Source organism: Epinephelus lanceolatus, chromosome 22, assembly GCF_041903045.1.
Source record: "Epinephelus lanceolatus isolate andai-2023 chromosome 22, ASM4190304v1, whole genome shotgun sequence".
NCBI classification, from domain to species: Eukaryota; Metazoa; Chordata; class Actinopteri; order Perciformes; family Serranidae; genus Epinephelus; species Epinephelus lanceolatus.
In genome coordinates, this window is record NC_135755.1 from 9,062,424 (window position 1) to 9,083,352 (window position 20,929).

The 20,929-nt window shown below is 41.9% G+C and overlaps 1 protein-coding gene across 8 annotated transcripts in view; it reads left to right on the forward strand.

Moving 5' to 3' along the window:
* dysf (dysferlin, limb girdle muscular dystrophy 2B (autosomal recessive)) overlaps positions 1 to 20,929 on the forward strand; it is a 152,210-nt gene that overhangs the window by 101,274 nt on the left and 30,007 nt on the right. For all 8 annotated transcript variants that reach the window (XM_033609246.2, XM_078164808.1, XM_078164807.1 and 5 more), the window contains 3 exons: positions 13,669 to 13,797; positions 15,916 to 16,071; positions 16,251 to 16,342. In XM_033609246.2, coding sequence (XP_033465137.2) covers positions 13,669 to 13,797; positions 15,916 to 16,071; positions 16,251 to 16,342 — 377 coding nt within the window. The remainder of the gene's footprint in view (positions 1 to 13,668; positions 13,798 to 15,915; positions 16,072 to 16,250; positions 16,343 to 20,929) is intronic.

The window sequence follows — 20,929 nt, forward strand, 5'->3', positions numbered from 1 at the left end:
GTGTAATCTGTGACCTGTGTGTCCCAGAATGTTGAATGGCAACACCGTTCAGGAGCCAACTATCCACTACCTCATTAAAATCCTAATAAATTATGCTCTCTGAGGTAACAGGGAGGTTTCCTTCTTGGGATGTGAAACATTTCTCACACATTACTTCTGTGTAATTAATGGCACAAAAACAACTGTTGAGTCATTCTGGTTTACATTTGTTATATTTATTACTTTCATGGTTATTTGTTGATTAATTGACATTGATCTGTTTTCTGTTGTCTTCATTGTTGTGCAACAGTTTTCTGACAAAGCACACTGTCATTATATTTTAGTTTGATTGATAATTGTTCAGGGAAAGAATAATGAGGAACAACAACAACAAACTTCCGTGTCATATCCATGTGTCTGTTTGGTGAGAAAACACCAGAGAAAAAGCAGAACAAACACTGACAGAAGATGAAGAGGGTAAAGATAAAGGCAGCATGAAGGAAAAGAAAGACAGATGAAGAGCGACTGAGGTGAACACGATGAAGATGGAGACAGTGCAGCCCTTTGTTCCATGTTCTTTAAATGCTTTGCTTCAAACTTCACCATTTAAATCACATTTTTGCCATCCTGCCAGCTCCCTCCATCAGTCCATCCCTCCATCCCTCCCCTCCTCCCCCTCTCTTCTCATGCCCTGTCCTCGCAGCGCGGCGCCGTGACATTCCGGCCATTTTCCGAACAAGTGCGATGACTCACCCGTGCTGAATTCTCTCAGGGAGCGCCGCAGTGGGACAGAATCGGGGGAAAAGGCCGCACTCCGATGCTGGCGAGCCCGAAAATGAGGGATCACGTCAGCTGTCGTCTGTCTTTGGTCTCCTTTTCTTTCTGAGTCTGCCACGGTTCACCCGCCGTCCCCGGAGCCTCTCTGCCATTGCCCACGCTCTGTTCAACCCTTATCCCGATTCTCTCGGCCCAAGCGCCGACCTTTCCTTCCACCGGGACTCAGAGCACACGTCAGTCTTCTTGTCTGATGCCCAAACAAATGACTAATCATGTCAGAATTTGGCCTTTTTTATTGCTGTTAAATGAGACCTCTAACCTCTCCCTTGAAAGCCATTTCACATCAGTGCAGCAGCTTTAACTCTGTCCTCTTGTATTTCTTTTATGTCCTTTCTCTTCACTTCATAGAGCTTTTGCAGCTGCAATATTAGTTTCCTACATGCATACATGTAATCCAAAGGCTGAACAAGAGCTTGAAAATAATATTTTGATGACTCAAAGGTCCAGTGTGTAAGATTTAGGAGGATATATTGATATAAATGGAATAAAATATAATAAGTTTGTGTTCTTTGTGCATAATATCCTGAAAATAAGGATCACGGGGTGCCCAGGAGCTCAGTGAGTAGAGCGGGTGTCCCATGTACAAAGGCATGTCCTTGCCACAGCGGCCCTTTCTCACTCCCCCTTTCACACTTTGTCTGTCCTGTCCAATAAAGGCCAAAAAGCCAAAAAAAAACTCATCCCAGGGTTAACGTTAGCCGCCATATGCCAGCTTTTTGCTGGTATCGTGTAGTTGTCTAGCAGATGAAAACATCCATCCATCCATTTTCATTCACTTACCCAGGGTCGCGGGCAGCAGGCCAAGCAATGCACCCCAGACGTCCCTCTCCCCAGCAACAATTTCCAGCTCCTCCTGGGGGACCTCAAGGCGTTCCCAGGCCAGATGAGATATATAATCCCTCCAGTGTGTTCTGGGTCTGCCGCGGGGCCTCCTACCAGTGGGAGGAGCCCAGAAGGATCCTGATCAGATGCCCGAACCACCTCAACCGACCCCTTTTGACGTGAAGGAGCAGCGGCTCTACTCCGAGCTCCCTCCAGATGTCCGAGCTCCTCACCCTATCTCTAAGGTTGAGCTCAGCCACCCCACAGACGAAACTCATTTCCGCCTCTTATATCAACATTTAAAAGTAGATGTTGATTATAAAAAATATGACGAAATTTATGTGTCATTTTCGACGACAAGACGGGACAGAAATGTTAGCTTGTATCCACGACCTCATTCTTTCAGTCACTTCCCAAAGCTCATGACCATAGGTGAGAGGTGGGACGTAGATGGACCGGTAAATCGAAAGCTTTGCCTTCCTGCTCAGCTCAACGCAGCACCCGCATCACTGCAGATGCCACACCAAACTGCCAATCCATCTCACGCTCCATTCAGATGACAACATCAACGGCCAATACCTGATGGGAAATGTCAAAAAAAAAAAAAAGTATTAATGGCATATTGAAGAGCCTAATGTTGTGTGACCTATAAGAGATTGCCAAGACAATGCATTGTGCAGAACAGATTTTAGTATTTTAATTATGAATGGGTCTATTAATCCATGCCCATCCACATCCATGACCGTCATGTGGCGCTTCTCAGAGTCCGGGAAGGATCCTTAAACGGCTGAATTTCAAGCAGGCTACTTCATCAAACGCCACCGAAGGACTGTTCCAATGTCAAGGATCATTTGAATTCTACCAAGGATGGAGTCCGTCCTTCAGAGAATTTTCAAGGATGCATGTGTGTATCATCAGTGAGCACGAAGTATCCATATTTTTTTATGCACCATTTCCTGGAATTGAAGGTGGTTCCTCCTTGGTGACGCCCACCTGGGTACTTGCTAGCCTGTTCCAGTGTGTGTTCACCCAATGCCCAAAGGAGTCTTGCCTAGCTTCTGTAGGGCCCAACTTGGAAGGACCTGTCCTACCAAGGAAGCATCCTTGACTTTGAGTAGCACTGACAGTCTTCCTCTGAGCATGCTTGGTGTAGTTAGGTGACAGCATCATATACCACCTTCTCCAGGAAGACGTTGAGCACGTCAACGAGCTCAACGTCTTCCAACGTCCACGTCGAGCAGTGCTGAAAAAATAGATTTATTTAAACGTGAAACTGCTTTATCAAGTGTTTTCATTGGTTTAAATCACTTGGTCTGATTGTTTTGGAGACGAAGAGACCTCTGTGAATAATTAGGCTCATGGTACAACGACTAGATCTTAAGTTGTCAGAGACAAAAAGTGAGCGCACATTAGCAGGTGCTGGGCTAACGGTCCTTCTCCGACATGCCAAACAGCATTAGAGAAACACTGATTTGTCATGGTAAATTGCTTTATTCAGGAGGAGACCTTAATATGGCTCATGATAAAAACCTCCTGAACAACAAACACTGAAGGAACCGGGAGTTCACTCTGGGCACATGGGAGAAGTTTCAACTGGTTGAAAATCCTACACACTGCTCCTTTAATTGCGCCATAAAAGCTTTTCTGATCAATTTTGGAATCATCAGTGGAAAAAAACCAACATATTGATCAATCTCATGCAAACATGTTGAAAAAATGACCTTCTAACCAGCAGAAATGTTCCAGAAAGGCCATGCCATACATGCTCTCATGTAGAAGCCCATTTCTTTGTCGTCTTCTTCAGATGAAAACATTAAAATAAGGCTGAAACTAAATGGCACAATGGAGAACAATAACAGCTTGCCCAACAGTCGTTGACCCTTGAAAGGCTCTTTCCATTTTTCAAGTGGGCGTATTTTTTCATTCAGGAAGCTTATTAAATGGTTTCACCCCTGCTGATGGAAACACATCTAAGTCGCCTTTGAGTTTTTTGCGACGTTTCAAAACTTTGCTCAAAATTCACTTGACAGTTGGATGGAAAGTAGCAAAATGACCAATGAGCCGCTGGTTCCATCGTCGCTTTGCCTCACTTTCACTTCTCCCCTCCTCCTACTCTGTGCCAGCACCTCCTTTTTTTTATTTACCCCCCCCCTTCCTCCTCTCTCTTCCCATCTCCTGTTCCTTTCTTTCCTTTGACAACCCCATTTAGTCAGATCTGCTACTGTCACAGGGAAATGAGCCACTGTTTCCAACCTTTCCAACCTCCTTTACCTTCCGCTCACCCCGGGCTGCCACCTCCTTTCTCTTCGCCCTCCTCTGTTCCCTCTGCCCCTTCCATGGTCTCTGGGTTGCTACTGTCAGCTGAGGCACAGTTTCCAGCCTCGCTTTGACCCGAGGTAAACTCTCTCTTTTCTTAAAATCCTCACCTTTCCTCTCGGCTCTGCCGCTGTCGCCTTCTTTTCTGTCACCTTTCTGTTTCTTTTTCCATCTCCTCCCCCGCTGCTGCAGAGGCTTTGCAGTTGCATCATCAATTTAGCATTTTCTTCTGGCGCCATCATGGAGGTCTGCAAGAAAATGAGCTATGGAAATGGCTAAATATATTATGACCAGTTTGGCAAATGAGAGATCCATGAAAAAGCCCAAGGGTCCCTCCAGCATAGATGATGATTAGGGTAACAATCTAAGTAAAAGCAAATTGAAAGATGAAGTAGACACTCTTTAAAACTGATCTTTAAGAATTATTTAATGCATTAAATCAACTTTCTGAGTGGATAAATTAAATACAAAGTCACATCATTATAGTATTGACTCTGGTCCAAGTGAATAGAGCTCATTTCAGCGTAAGTTCTTTGTCTTTTTGCTGAAGAAAAACAAGCAATTTTCTCTTGTGTACCGACATTTTTTCAATTCAGTTCAGTTTTAATTATACATCAATCAGCTAAAACATTAAAACCACTGACAGGTGACGTGAACAACAGTGATCATCTTGTGACAGTGCAATGTTCTGTTGGGAAACTTTGGGTTCTGACATTCATGTGGTTGCCACCAGACATGCTCCACCCACCTAAACACCAGTGCAGCCCTGATACCCCGCCTTATGGCAACGGCACTCCCCAGTAGCAGTGACACCCCCCCCCCCAAGCAGGACAGTCGGCCATGCCACACCACAAAAACTACTCAGGAATGGCCCAAGGAACGGGACAGAGACCTCAAGGCATTGACCTGGCCTCCAAATTCACCAAATCCTAGTGTGATCAAACATCTGTGGGACGTGCTGTTGCCCCATTTCACAACCCACAGGACCCAAAAGATCTGAAGCCAATGCGTTGGTGCCAGACACTACAGGACACCCTCCAGAGGTCCTGTGTTCATGCCTTGACAGGTGAAAGCTGAGTCCGGTCCAAGGAGGACCCACCGTGGATTGGGGTACCTCTGGGGTACCAGCATGTCCCTCAGGTTGGGATCTGGGGTATTTGAAGGCCAGGTTGATGCCTTGAGCTCTTTGTTCGTTCCTCGGGTCATACCTGAGCAGTTTTTGTGGTGTGGCGTGGTGTATTGTCCTGCTGGGGGGGGGCAACGCCATCGACAGGTGCCAATGCCAAAGGGGGCTTACTTGTTCTGCAACGCTGTTCGGGTGGGTGGAGCGCATGAATGTCAGAACCCAAGGTCTCCCAATGGAATATTGCACTGTAACAAGATGATCAATGTTTTTCACTTAACCCGCCAATGGTTTTAATATTTTTGGCTGATCAGTGTATAGCCCAATATCACAAATCACGATTTGCCATTGGGGGCTTTACAATGAGTACAACATAGAGACACCCTCTGTCCTTGGACCCTTACAGTGGACAAGGAAAAACTACCTTCAGAAAAAGACACTTTAACAGGGGGAAACTAGAAATACCACCCTGTGGCTGTACACCTCTACGCATCAGTCACATTCTTCCTACATACATGTGAAAACATGAATGCTTGACACACATCTTCCCTCTGGCAGCACAAGATCTTAATCAGCACAGTTTCAAGAGGGACACCCAAGATTAGTGTCACCAATTCCTCTTCTTTCCTGAGATATGATGTTTTCCAAAGATATCAATATAACATCATATCGGGATGAAACTGGTGATTTACACACCTATGAATTAGTGCGTCACAGCTGCTGCAACGGCTTTCAAAAATGATCTAAACATAAAATTGATTAAACCTTTTTTTAATATAATCAGATATGTCAGAAAACTACTTTTACAGAATTGAGTTCATGCACAAATATGGCTGCCAGAGGGTACATCAAACCACCTGAAACCCAATTTTCTTTTTCCTGTTCTCTTGCCTCAACCTGCTCAACTTCACCTCATCTCTTCCTCTGTCCTTTTCAATCTCCTGTCTCTGCCTTCAGTAAAGTCAGAAGCTCTCTGTCCTTGGCTCACCCCGCTCTCCTTCCACGCTCTCACCCCCCCCCTCCTCACCTCTCCTCTTCTTTCCTTCCTCCAGTCTCCTTCCTCTCTCTCCTTTCTTCCTTGACAGTAGAATTGGTTTGTTTTTCTTCTGTCACAAAGACGCCGCTGTTTCCATCCTTGTTATGACTTGGTTCACCTCTCTCTGTCCCTTTTCACCTCCTCCTCCCTCCTTCCCCTCTCTCCCTCCCTTAACTTACTCCCCTGGAACTGGGTTTGGTGCAGGAGGATGGGGATTTGTTGTACTCCAGTGAGCCAGTGTTTCCAGACTTGTCTTTCATTTGCATCATCCCATCTTTCTGTAAGGCTCTCACACCTCTAAGCCTCCTCAACCTCAGCTTCACCTTTACACAAATCATATATTCCAAAGTAATCACCTCTGTTGCTTTCTGTTGTATGATCGGTCTTTAAATGGGAATAGTGAGGGTGAGTAAGCTATTTTCTATGATTAACTTTCTTGAATCTTGAAGCAAAAGAAAAGACCTGATGAGCACAAAATAAGGTACCAGAGGTAACTAAAAATCATGGTTTCATCAGCTATGGCTTGACTGTTAGGTTTGATTATTTTGTGATACATCATTTTGGTACCACTATGTGTAACAACACCTACATCTATTATTTTTAATGTAATCCTGCAAACTGGGAGATATCTTGAAGTGCACTGTCCTGTTTCCTACATCACTACCCCAAGATCACTTCATCGGTTTATTGATACATTCAGATTCAGATACAGGTGCTACCGGATCAGTTGCAGCTCCACACTACTCATGCAAAAATCAAATATCAAGCAGGATAACATTATTTTTGTAAAATGTTCTTTCTTTTTCACCAATAGGTACATTTCAGTCGATTTTAAAGTTTCTGACTCACAGGAGGGAAGATGTATTATACAATAGAGATTGTGGGCACAAGCATGAAGTTCATTTCAGGAGTCAGTGCAGCTGATCCAAACTGAGAGAACTAATAACCCCCTTTAAAAATGCCAAGTTACCCTTTTCATACTCGAGTTTTTCTATGAATTTGTGTACAGTATGTGAGCTTTAAGCCTCATTCAGAATAAAGATTTGCAACTGGGCAAAAAAGTTTAAGACCGTTGCAGAGAAAAGTTGCAGTGGTGTGAACTGGCCTGTCTCATCTCAACTGCAGCCAGCTGATAGAGCAACAACAGACCAATGTAATTATTCATTCTTTTACTCATTTTCTGTAACCGCTTATCCTTCTGGGGGTCGCAGAGGGCTGGAGTCTACCAGACCTATCACAAGGCAAGAGGTGGGGTACACCCAGACTATCACAGGGCTGACACATAGAGACAGACAACCATTCACACTCACATTCACACCTCTGGCCAATTTAGAGTCACCAATTAACCTGCATGTCTTTGGACTGTGCGAGAAAGCTGGAGCACCTGGAGAAAACCCACGCTGACATGGGGAGAACATGCAAACTCCACACAGAAGGGCCTTCCCACCCTGGGAGGCTTCCATGTTCCACTTTTCTAGACTGTGGGAAAGTTCTACAGATTTAAACTCTTTAAGGATGAAAGTGATAATTGACCTTGTTTGCAGTTCCAGTTGTCCTGTCAACAGCTCTACACACATTAGCGTTATAATGGTAGTCTATGGAAAAAACAGCCTGATCTCTCAGAAATACATGAAATAACCACAACCTCTGAACACCACATTGCGTGGTTGGAGCACTTAATGTGTAATCATGTGCTGGAACGGTTGCGGTTTTAAACATGTGATTAACATTGTAAAACGGTCACAGTTTCTTAGGTTTATGTACCAAAACTACTTCAGGGGACAAAATACTCGAAGAAGATCGTGGTTTTGCTTAAATTGACTTTTGTCACACACAGGGTGTAAGTGTTTTGTAAGATGAATGTAATTTAATTACGTAAAGTTAAATTAAGTCAAGGTTGACTTTCAGTTTCACAAAGGACACAAACAGCAGTCTCCTGGGTGAAAGTCCCAAGTTTATTTGACCCAGCCACCACCCAACCTCCTCCCAACGCATACTTTCATGCTCTTTATCCACCTTATTCTCAGCCCCCATGATACCTTGCGTGAATTATGGGTGCAACTTTACTAGCTTTTTCCAGTGGTCACAGTGCGCTAATCGTCTTTTCTAGAGTGATTTGGAAATGAACATGAACACAGCACCTGTTACACCTCAGACAGGATGACGCGCTATTACCTCTGTCATCTCTGACTGCCGTCTCAATGTGCCGGTTTTCCTTTTTAACCAAGTGTGTTAGCAACTAGCTTGCCTTGCTACAGTAGCATATTGTTCAATTTCACAGAGCCCAGGCTAGCTTACAGTAAACATCTACATCTTTTAAAAGATACTTTATGATTTCTTACGACTCATAAACATATGTTAACATATTCAACAAACATTTAGCGTAATTCTGAATTAATTTTAGCTCCATCTAAAATAAATAAACATGATGTTTACCAGTTAATACTCTTTTCGTGTGCCTTAACAACATACTTTACATCCTAATGGCCGGGCTCCACTGGCTGCAAACATAAGTGTCACGTCAGTGTAGCGTCGCGGCGTATTCATTTGGGCTCCACTGACTGCGTATGGAAGCGACACGTAGAGAAGCCAGCTGGGTTGTTTACCGTTTGCCGAGCCGAGAGGCTGCATGTAGGCTGCATGAAATGTTAAAGCATTTTCCACCAAAGTTATTACATATATTTGAGTTATCTACAAGTTTACTGTACTGTTTGTCATCTACTCAATTTCAAATGTCTGCCACAGACATTTACACAATGTCACGGATAAACATGGGTAAATGCATGAAAAAAAAGTCATCACATATCACCTCTGATAATGGTTTATTCATTTAAAAACACATTGTGCTCGTTTAGCACACTATTTCATGTAGTTTTTATCTGCTGGAGGGTCGCGTAGGGGAGCGTAGTGTGACAAGACAGACAGGTCCCGCTCCCGTTGCCGGTGGAGCCGCTGTAATTGATTAACAGGGGGGCAAGCTGCTATGGGACTCACGCTGCAGACGTGTCGCGCCACTGACATGTGCGGTGGAGCCCGGCTGTAAGTGCTGTATATCGTAGGCAACTTGAGTCTCTTGAAGACGTTTCAACTCTCATCCAACTGAAGAAGTCTCTTCTTTTTTTTTTTTTTAAAGATATTTTTTTGGGCATTTTTAAGCTTCTAATTGATAGGACAGATAAGCATGAAGGGGGAGAGAGAGAGGGAGTGACATGCAGCAAAGGGCAACAGGCTGGAGTCGAGCCCGGGCCGCTGCGGCAACAGCCTTGTACATGGGGCGCCTGCTCTACCACTAAGCCACCGACGCCCCTGAAGAAGCCTCTTTAATGAGAGGTGAAATGTCTTTAGGAAACCCTCTGATATGGTACATAGGATTACCATGACCTGGATGACTGAGAATTTTTACCAACAATGCACTTTACACATTTTTATAATTGCTAATTTATTGAATTTCTACTGGGTAAAACACAATGCCAGATTTAGCAGCAGATCTCAGTGATATTAGTAATATAAAGTAGTAGTAAGATTAGCTACTGAGACTTACCATATCGGAAGTTTTACCCACAGTCATTTCTATAGGAATAAGGTGGATACTATCTATGGGGTCGTAACATTGACTATCGCCCATTGCATGATGTGTTTTAAACCAGGGAATTTGTGTGTCAATCACAGAAAATGATCCTAATTGACTTTCCATTGGCATTGTTTCTGTGGTACTGGCACCTAATTTTAACACATTACATGCCACCACCACGTTGTGTGGTGTTAAGAGGTTGTGGTCATTTCACATATTCTTTTGAGATCAGGTTGTGTTTTCCATAGACTTCCATTATAAAAACGATGTCTGTAAAACTGTTGACAAGACACCTGGGACTGCAAATAAGGCAGTTTCCCTCTTTTCTAATCCATAAATTGGACTGTGTTTTGTAGGATGGATGTATTTATACTGTAAGAAAGAGGATGTTAAGTCAGTTAATATCAACCCTACAACCCCTCGTGCTTTGTCTAAACCCTCTCCCCTCTCTTTCCGTCTCCCCTCTCCCCTGGTACTGGGTTTGGTGCTCAAGTAGTGAAATGAACCGCTGTTTCCAGACCTCTCTTTCGTTTACATCATCCCCCCTCATCACTCTCGCTGGTTCTCCCCCCTCCCCCTCCACCCTCACCCTGCTTTTCCAACTCTTTCACCCCATCTCCACCCAAATCATAGCCCATATACCCTTCGTTCCTCCCATCGTCCTCCTCCTCTCATTCCTAACTAACCTCTTTGTTGCCTTTGTTTAATTACAAAGACATTACAGTAGATGAGGGAGGAGAAGCCAGTATCCCTGGTATGTACATAACTTACAAAAACCACAAATTGTACATCAAATAAGAAATGACAGCTCTATTTTTTAACGGCACTGCAAAATTATGTTTTCAATTCAATTGAAAATACTTTATTCATCCCTCAAGGGGCAAGTCAAGGCAAGCGAGCCTGCAAACAGAAGTACACATACACTATTCATTTACAAACATAAAAAATGAATTAAAAATACAAATATGACAATGTAAGACAGAGTTTAAATACACAAAAATTTATACTGATGTTCAGTCCATAGCTGTCCAACATTGTTCAACACCACAAAGGCATATATTGTGTAAAACAAATGCGTTTCAAAAAAGGGCATTTCTCAGCCTATACATGAGGTACACTGACAATTTCATGTTCGGTGGCTGTTCACAAGTTTCTGGAATAAAACCAAACTTCCTTCTATTTCTTTACCTGAAGGTATAAAATGAACACTCATTTCTGACATTTCTGGAAATAATGACTCAGTAACTCAACAGAACAGAAACTTTCTCAAATAACGTGTTTCAAAGAAATGACCTAGTATTTTATTTTAAATTAGTTAGTTTGTTAGTATAATGACATTTCTTTAAAAAATGATTCAGTTTCTTAAAAATGTGAGAAAATCAAATAATGTTAAGATAACTCGAAATAATGAGTTAGTATTTAAAAATAATGAGATGTCTCAAAATAATGACTTAGTTAAGTAATGACATTTCTCGAAATAATTTAGTATATCAGAATATTAAAGGAGTATCAAAGAAGTGAGATTTCTCGAAACACTGACTCAGATTTTTAAAAATAATAAACTTTCAAAATCTCAAAATAATGAGATTTCTTGAAATAATGAGATTTCTCAAAGTGATGACCTAGTATCTCAAAAAAAAAAGACCTAGTGGCTTAATGACTCAAAATGAGATGACTAAGTTAATCAAAATAATGAATAAGTATCTCAAAATAATGAGATTTCTTTAAATAATAACCGTGTTTCTTCAAAATAATTATCAGAATAATAAATTAGTATCTCAAAAAAGTGAGATTTTTTTAATAGTTTTACATTTGAAATAATGAGATGATTTCTCAAGATAAGAAGTTTCTGTCTCAAAACAATTAGTTACCAACTCAAAATGATAAGATGTCTTGAAATACTGACTAAGTACCATAAAACTTCAAATAATAGCCTGGGCTATTATTTGCTTAAATAGCTGAAATCAACAGGCCTATATTTGGGACAGGCTTTTAATTCCTTTTACATAAAACTGTGGCTCAGCAAAGATCGGCAAATATAATCAAATTGTTTGTTTAAACCAGTGTGAACATTACTTGTATGAAAATTAGGATTTAGGTAATTATGAATCATTATTTTTAATCTAGCTCCGCTTCACGGAGGGAGTGATTTATGGCACCCAGCATACTGACACAAACTGTTAAAGCAATACTCACAACTTGAATTAATTTTTGTTAAAAAACCCTTTTGATTCTTTACATCTGACGACCCTTATGGACTAAAGTCCATTTAAAATCAACTGCTTGGCAACCAGACCAGGCCTCTAACTGAGACAGGTGCGTATTTGTCAAAATGTGTAGCTGCACCAGGCTAGTAAAAGGGACTGGGCGTTTAATCATGACTAAGCTTTTAATTGAAGTTTTACAGTATCTCAAAATGATGATTAACTTTGTCAAATTATGAGAAACTCTAAAAAAAAATGACTTAGTATCTCAAAACAATGAGATAATTTCTTAATATAATGATTTAGTATTTCAAATAATCAGATTTCTGTAAATAGTGAGTCCATTTCTAAAAATAATGACTTAGTATCTCCAAATAAGTTCAAGATTTATCGAAATGACGAGTTAGTATTTCAAAATAGTGAGATTTTCTGTATCTCAGTGACAAGCTTTCAAGAATAATGAGTTGGTACCATAAAAAAAAGACTTTATGTACCAAAATAATAAGATGTCTCAAAATAATTATTAAGTATCTCAAAATATTTAGATTTCTTGAAATATTTATTAAGTAAATTCAAATTATTGGCAACTCGCTCAAATAATGATACGATTACTATAAGTAATGAGAGTGACTTGACTGAAAAGTGAGATTTCTCGAAATAATGGCTTAGTTTCTTAGAGTTTTCTCAAATAATGAGAAGATGCTATGTTTGTGTCTTAAAAAATGATTTAGTATCTCAAAATAATAAGTTACCATCTCAAAATGATTAGATGTCTTGACATACAGTAATGACTAAGCATCTCAAAATGATGAGTAACTTTCTCAAATAATGAGAAATTCTATCAAAAAACAAGTTAGTATCTCAAAATAGAGATTTCCTGAAATGATGAGTTAGTATCTTAAAATATGGACTTAGTATTTTGAAAATATTGAGAATGATACAAGGTCATTATTTCAAGAACATTTTTTAGTTATCATGACTCACTGGGAAATGTCTTTTTCCATCACACTGGTGGAAATGGGCTTCCATACCAGTCCTACCCTTGACAGCGTTGTAGTTTTGTCACCTCCAGCACTTCTCGTGGTGTTGGTCCAGTGCTGAAGTGAACCACTGTTTCCAGCTCGTTGGTTCAGGGACTGGTCGTGGTTCTTCCGTGATAGGAAAAGAATGAGGGAATGTGCGCGTGTGGCTGATGTAGACAAACATCACTAATGAAAACAAATTAATCTTTTTGTGCTTCTGACACATAGACGTCCCTGCCCAGATACAGTATGTGCACATGCCAGCGCCCCTGCAGTGTGTGAGTGTAATATACTGTTGAGTACCTCTTGGCTCCAGTTTGAATCCAATACCAGTGGAATTACACTGGGCCAATACTCAACTATGATGCCATGTAGAATAATGTCTGTGTGTTCTGTTGGCAACCTGATAAAGACTGTTAAAAATAAAGATGGTTCTGACGCAAATACCACTGTTAGTGTGTGTGTGTTTCTGTTTAAAGATTCTGAATGCCATGTTGCTGTAAAAAGGTCATACATGTGTACACTCAATAAATCATGTTATGACTCTTTCCTTTTTCCTTTTTCTCATCTTCCTCCCTTTTACATCTTTTTCCTTTTCTCTATCTCTTCCCCCCTCTCTGTCTCTCTCCAGCCTTTCATTCTATCCTCTTTTGCAGTCTCATTTCATCCCCCTCTCCGTCTCTCTCTCCATCACAAATCTATCAACACGTCGAAACACAATCTAACACGATCTGATAAACCCTTCTCCTCTTCCTCAGGTGTATGACCAGGAGTTAGAGAAGGTGGAAGATTTCGATGGTCTCTCAGATTTCTGTCAGACTTTCAAGCTGTACAGAGGAAAGACTCAGGATGAAGGAGAAGATCCTTCAGTGGTGGGAGAGTTCAAGGTAAAAATTGTGTTATCTTCTGCTGCATGCAAACATTACAGTTTGCCTCGCTACATCGCATTGTCTTTCTTTACTTTGGTTCAGTTACATTCTGCTCAGATTAGCTCCAGCTTCGAGGGTTAGCTTCAAGTTTGCTCTTTTCTGTTATGTATGGGTCATTTTTAGTTTGTTTGATTCTGCATTTTTCTATTTTATTTTTTTTCAGTAAATAACATTACATCACAGTCTATTGTCAGCTGACCTGGCCGCTATCAGTGATGATAAATGTCTTAGGTATGGGTCAGTTGGGGCCTGCCACACCAGTTTTTAGGTTGAGAACATCATGATCAGGCCGTGGAATTAAACTTTCTGCCAGAAAAGACATTCATTAGACTTTCTCCCATCTGCAAGAAAGTCCGCAATATATGGTGAGTGGAAGAGGTGGCGGATGGGTCAAACAAAAGACTTTTACCTAGGAGACAGGACTTTCACCCAGGAGAGTGGACTTCCACCCAGTAGACAAGACTTTGACCAAGGAGACAGGACTTCCACTCGGGAGATAGGACTTTCACCATGGAGACAGGACTTTCATACAGGAGGCAGATCTTTTAGCCAGGAAACAAGACTGTCACCAAGGAGACAGGACTTTAACCCAGGAGATAGGACTTTCACCTGAGAGACAGGACCTTTACCCAGGAGACAAGAGTTTCACCCGAGAGACAGGACTTTCTGTATTAAGAGACTGAACTTTCACCCAGGAGACAAGACTTTCACCATGGAGACAGGACTTTCTCTATTAAGAGACCGAACTTTCACCCAGGAGACAGGACTTTCACCCAGGAGATAGGACTTTCACCATGGAGACAGGACTTTCTCTATTAAGAGACCAAACTTTCACCCAGGAGACCGAACTTTCACCCAGGAAATAGGACTTTCACAATGGAAACAGGACTTTCTCTATTAAGAGACTGAACTTTCACCCAGGAAACAGGACTTTCACCATGGAGACAGGACTTTCTCTATTAAGAGACCGTACTTTCACCCAGGAGACCGAACTTTCACCCAGGAGATAGGACTTTCACCATGGAGACAGGACTTTCACCATGGAGACAGGACTTTCTCTATTAAGAGACCAAACTTTCACCCAGGAGACAGGACTTTCACCATGGAGACAAGACTTTCTCTATTAAGAGACCGAACTTTCACCCAGGATACAGGACTTTCACCATGGAGACAGGACTTTCTCTATTAAGAGACTGAACTTTCACCCAGGAGATAGGATTTTCACCCAGGAGAAGGACTTTTACCCAGGAGACAGGACTTTCAGCATGGAGACAGGACTTTCTCCCATGAGATAAGACTTTTACCTAGGAGACAGGGCTTTTACCCAGGAGACAGGACTTTTATCCAGAAGACAACACTTTCATACACTAGTCAGAACTTTTAACCAGGAAACAAGACTTTTACACAAGAGACAGGACTTTAGGAGACAGGAGTTTTGCCTCGGAGACAGAACTTTTCCCAAGGAGATAGGACTTTCACCCAGAGGACATGTAACCAATATTTACGGCCAACCATGATCTTTTTCTAAACCTAGCCATGTCGTTTTGGCACCTAAACCAAAGTAAGTGAAATCTGACAAACTGGTAAAGGCCACTGAATGGGCTTCTGAATCCACTAGTAGGTGTAGCAGGCCCCTACTGACCCATTTCTATGAGGCTGATAACCACAGCTATTGGCCATTTAATGGGCTGATAACATCCTGGTTGGGTGCTTTCATGTTGCTTTCTGTTATTCGGCATTACTTAACGTCCTGCTCAATAGCTGTACATTCTAGTCTGTCCCCTTTATCACATTGAAGTCATATCATGCCACTTTTTGTCACATGAACACACCACAAATCTGCAACCAAAGGCAGATGGTATTTAATTTTTTTAGGCAAAGTTGTAAATAAATATAGCTGGTGAAGTTGTTTAAAAGTTAAATGACTCTGTTTCAATTATAATTCTACTGTATCTCAAACAAACCTCACATCACGTAACGTCACAAATCTGAGTGTTTTATTTGCCCTCTTAATGTTATTTAACTGTGTCTTTTCTACTTTGAATCCCCACAAACCCCCTTACCCTCATTAACCAGGGTATGTTCAAGATCTACCCCCTGCCGGAAGACCCCTCCGTCCCCCCTCCCCCCAGGCAATTCAGAAAACTTCCTCCAAACGGCATAGAGGAATGTCTGGTCCGAGTCTACATCATCCAGGCTCAAGGACTGCAGCCCAAAGACACCAATGGGAAGGTACGAAGGGAGAGGGAGACGGATTGAAGGTGAAATTTAATACCTTACAATCCTGAGGATGCTCAAATGAAAAGAAGTGGGTGGATGGGTATAGATAACTGAAAGAAATGAACTGAAAGACAGGAATGGGAGAACAAACCCCGTTAATAGAAAGTTTCTCTCCTGCTTTGTGATTTCAGTGTGACCCTTATGTAAAGATCACTTTGGGGAAGAAGACCATCAACGACCATGAAAACTACATCCCCTGTACACTGGACCCTGTCTTTGGAAAGTACGTAACGTTGCTCTGAGCTCTCTTTCTCTCACTCTCTGTCTCTTTGTGGCTGAAAACAAACATCCGGACTTCCCCATGTTCTGCTGGAAGTCTGCAAGCGCTGAGGGTTGTCCAAATCCACAGCTCATCAAGTCTGCAGACTTCCAGAGAGTCTAGTCCAGTAAAGTCTGCACCCGGACTTTACCACATCTCATTTGGAAGCTTACTCACAATTCCTGGAAATATGGATTTAACGATGTAAAAAAAAGGGATAATATATTTCTATTTATCCTTTCTTTGTCCTTTAACCTCTACAAACCTCTTTGAATTCATATTTATGGATACAATCTCGCATCTCAGCTCATACCCAGCGCCCGCGCAGACATGATGTGATAACTCTGAACATGTCAGGTAACAAAGTCAGTGTGCTGCAAAGGTAAAAGGTAAAGTGCACTGGCTAACATTATCTTTTTCAAAACACCCACTGGAGATCTCATCACCGTTGATTCCCCTTCAATATAAGGACGACAGAGTTCACACAAACATACGAGTGATGCTCTAGACATGCGAAAGCTTTTCTTTCCTTATCAACGGCAATCCCACTGTCAGAACTGCCCCCCTATTCTGTCCTTCTGTATGTTTGATAGACAGATACCTAAACAATAAGTCCAAGAGGCTTGAATGATAACTCAGGGGGGTAAAAGTAAAGTTGACCTCTCTTAACTTTCATGTCTTGAGACATCATGTTTTTCTCAGTACAGACTGTTCTTGTGAAACTGTAATGACAGTGAAATATACACAAAGCATTACAAAGTAATCATCCACATATAGATAATCACATAATTACATCAGTAATGTCACGTGATATAAATGAATAGTTCACTTACAAACGATGCTTTACACGAACTGATGGAGGTAGATTCTAAAGGCCATTCTCCACAGAGGCTCCCCAGCATGCATTCAAAACAAAGATGGCCGAAATGAACCGTGACCCAGGTCACATGTTTGTTTTCACCAATTAAAACAAGGAAGAGGCAGTTTCCTAAGTGCCTTTACTCTAAAGTCATACCAGAAATTGTCAGTAGGGGGTGCTAAACCTAAAACAAACAAATGTTACATGACACCCACCGCTTCTGGTTTAAGCGGTCCTGATCCAAAACTTTAATATCTGGTGGGCTTTAAACAGTGCCATGCAATTGTTCACATGGCCCAAAGCCCCATTAGTCTGCAAAATGGCCCATTAGGCCGACAGCCCATTTCTCCGAAAGCCTGTTATCCCAAAAACAAACGGCCATTGCTCTGAAGTCAAGTTTCTCTGAATATAAACACTCCCTGCAGTTACTTTGAGTTCCCCAGCGGCGTTTGAGCCACCAATCCTTGGGTTTTATCAACCTGTCCTGGCTTTTCTGCCACCAAATGTTGGTGTTTTAAACCAAAACCCAACCTTTCCTAACCGTAACCAAAAGGTTTTTGAGCTTAAATCTAACCACATGTTAACCACCGCGTTGCTGACAAATATAATATCAACATTTTTTGAGTTGTCAAAGTCCAGGGAGTGTGTACGCCAGAGCAATTGGCATGGCTTTTTGGGATAATAGGCTGTCGGACAAATGGGTCTTTGGTCCAGTGGGGCATTTTTCAGACTAACAAAGCTTCGGAATTTTGAGTGGTCATTACAGTGGGCGGTCCCCCTTTAAACCATGGACACTGAGGTGGATCAAACAACTAAACAAATAACATTGGACTCAACAGATGCTTCCGTTTATCTGTGAAGAAGTGTAGCAATACTAAGTTTAAGTGTCATTAGTAGTCATTAAACATAAACAAAAGGGCTGCCTCTGGCACATGCTCATTACATAAAGCAACAGTGGACATGCATGAATTAAGTGGGTGATGTCATTGTTTCCCAAATGCTCCGCTTGACACGTCCACAGTGATACACAGTAACTGGTGTTTTGAAAAATCTTTTATCGTGACCTGAAACTGTGTTCAAGTGGTGGCGAGGAGCCAGGACGTTTTCAAAAATATCTGTGTACGTGTATCTGAGAAACTGAGAAAGTCGTTTTTAACCTCCACGTCATCACAAACCTTCACAGAATACAACAGAGACACATTTATTCAGGAATACACATCATGCACGTACATGTAGAAGCTACGCCCAGGTGCTAAATTGTTACTTGAAGGCCCTCATCGTTTCAGTCAATGGTCTGCTTCAGCGGTGCGGCCCCTCCAGGCGCTGAAGGTCTCAGGCCTCAAAGAAAACCACCTGTTACCTTCCAGCTTTTTGGCCTCTCACTCCGCTGAGGTCTTTATTATTTTTTTTAAACTGTGTCACATATAATTGTGGTTTCACTCTGAGGCTTTGAAAGCAGAAAATGGGGCTGCAGAAAACTCAAGGCTATCCTCATTTAACATGTTAAATGATGGGTGGATTTGCTCTTTCCAGCCCAAACACATTACTCAGATTGAAACACAGGCAATCTTTTCCATGAAAACATCACGTACCGTGATGAACAGTGTAAGAGCGTGATTGACTGCATGCTTGGATTCAACAGGCTGATGGATTTATCTAGATTAGTCACTATCTGATCACTTTTCCCTCTCAGTCTCTTCTTTGTGTCTCTCTCTGCCTCTGGGCCTTTGCTGTTTTCTCACCAGTAGGGGTCGCTACACACACACCAATCCCAGTGTCAGCACAGAGGGCAGAGCCCTGACTGCACGCCGTCAACTGCTCTCAGTGATCAGTGCTGCTCTTGGTAGAAAACTTTAGACATTAAATGACATTTTTTTTATATCTTTATGAAAACTAGAGTTGGAACACTGAGCATGAACACGTCGATAAATTCAAACTTTTTTCACCTGGACACAAAAATGAGGACTCTGTTCTTCATTATACACTGTAATTCAATATACTGTAATTGTTTACAGAGGAAAAGAGAAAACGTCTTTTTATTGTCCTTCCCCAGGAGAAGTTACCTCACTTTGTATACTTTTATCTCCCTTTTCGTATCATACTGAAAACAGCACGTGATCTCATTTTGCTCTTTAGAAACACTCCCATCATGCCCCGTCGCAAAACTCGTCACGTCACATCATATCAAAAAATGTCCCACAGGGTCTCATCCTGTCATGTCACGTCACAACAAAATACCATCACCTTTTCTCGTTTCTTAGCTTGTACATCCTCAGTTCCTTTCCTTGCCACCTCCTCATGTTTTAGTCCCTCTCACCAGGAGCTGAGGAAGCGACCCCAGGAGAGAGGAGTTGAGGCAACATTTAAACTCAATATATAAGGTATGGCATAGCTGCATCATCAGCTGTGCTTCATGACTCTTTTACGCCTCTTTTAGGCACCATTCACGCAGAAAGCGCTTTGCAGGTTGCAAAACGTGGGGCACGCTACACCGCCTTTTTTAAAAATTAAATAGCATTAGTAGAAAAAAAACGCTTCTTCTAACCCTCCTGTGTAATCTATCTACAGTTTAATTATCTTTTTTAGTCATTTCACAGTAATCAGTATCGAGTTCCTAAAATGTTGAGGAAAAGAGTACTTGTTGTAGCTGTGGTTGAGGGTGAGAGGCTGTCAGCAGATAAACAGAGATCTGTGTGGGTACATGAGACCCTAAAAAAGAGGGTGGGTCAAGGGGAGTACCACCAGTTGGCCCAGGAGCTTCTCCTCCATGATGGATGTTCCCAGACATATTTTAGGATGAGTCAGGGCCAGTCATCATTGGGCCATATAACTCTGGGTATCCAGCAACTGCTACCACCAGTTTCTCCTCCATTGTTTACCAACTATAAACTTGTTGTCCTGACCACCACAGAAGGCCCGCCTCTCAAAACATCCTATAGGACAATGGGAAAAATAATGACGAAAAAAGAGATAACGTGGGGCGTTTATACACTCTGAGTAAAGCTTTTTCAACTTGAGGAATCCAGAGCACTCCAGCAAAAACGCCAGGCACCTAGAGCACAGAAACACGAGGCACGTAGCAATGCAAAAAACGTGAGCACAAGACTTAATTCTCATTAAAGCAACAACAAAAAGCACCTCTAGCTACTAAAACGCTTTCTGTGTGATCACGTCACTGGTGCCAAAAAGACTTCTGCAAAGGATACACCTGTGCATCCTTTTTCATAGCACCTCCCACGACTGACATTGGCGTCAGACGATGAGGCACCAAGTCACCCTTTAGCAGCGGTATGAGACGCACCGTACTGCGGTATGTATGTATAAAGAGAAAGAAAGTCCAGATAGGGCGGGTGGCACATGAGGTGGCTGTTTCAAAGTGCGGTCTTTCACCTGGGAGACTGCTGTCAGTGTCCCGTGTGAAACCAAATGTCAGTCATGTTGTTTTAAAACGACGTATGTCACGTGACATTACATTACATTAGTGACAAACGTACTTATTTTAAGCCAATCCATAATGTTTTTTTTTAAACCTGACTATATACTTTTGTTGCCAAACTTAAAGGGATAGTGCACCCAAAAATGAAAATTCAGCCAGGCTCTGGTGAAGTTTTAGAGTCCTCACATCCCTTGTGGAGATCCAAGGGGAGAGTGGGTAGCAGCACAACTCCACCTAATGGCTGACGGCAACCCAG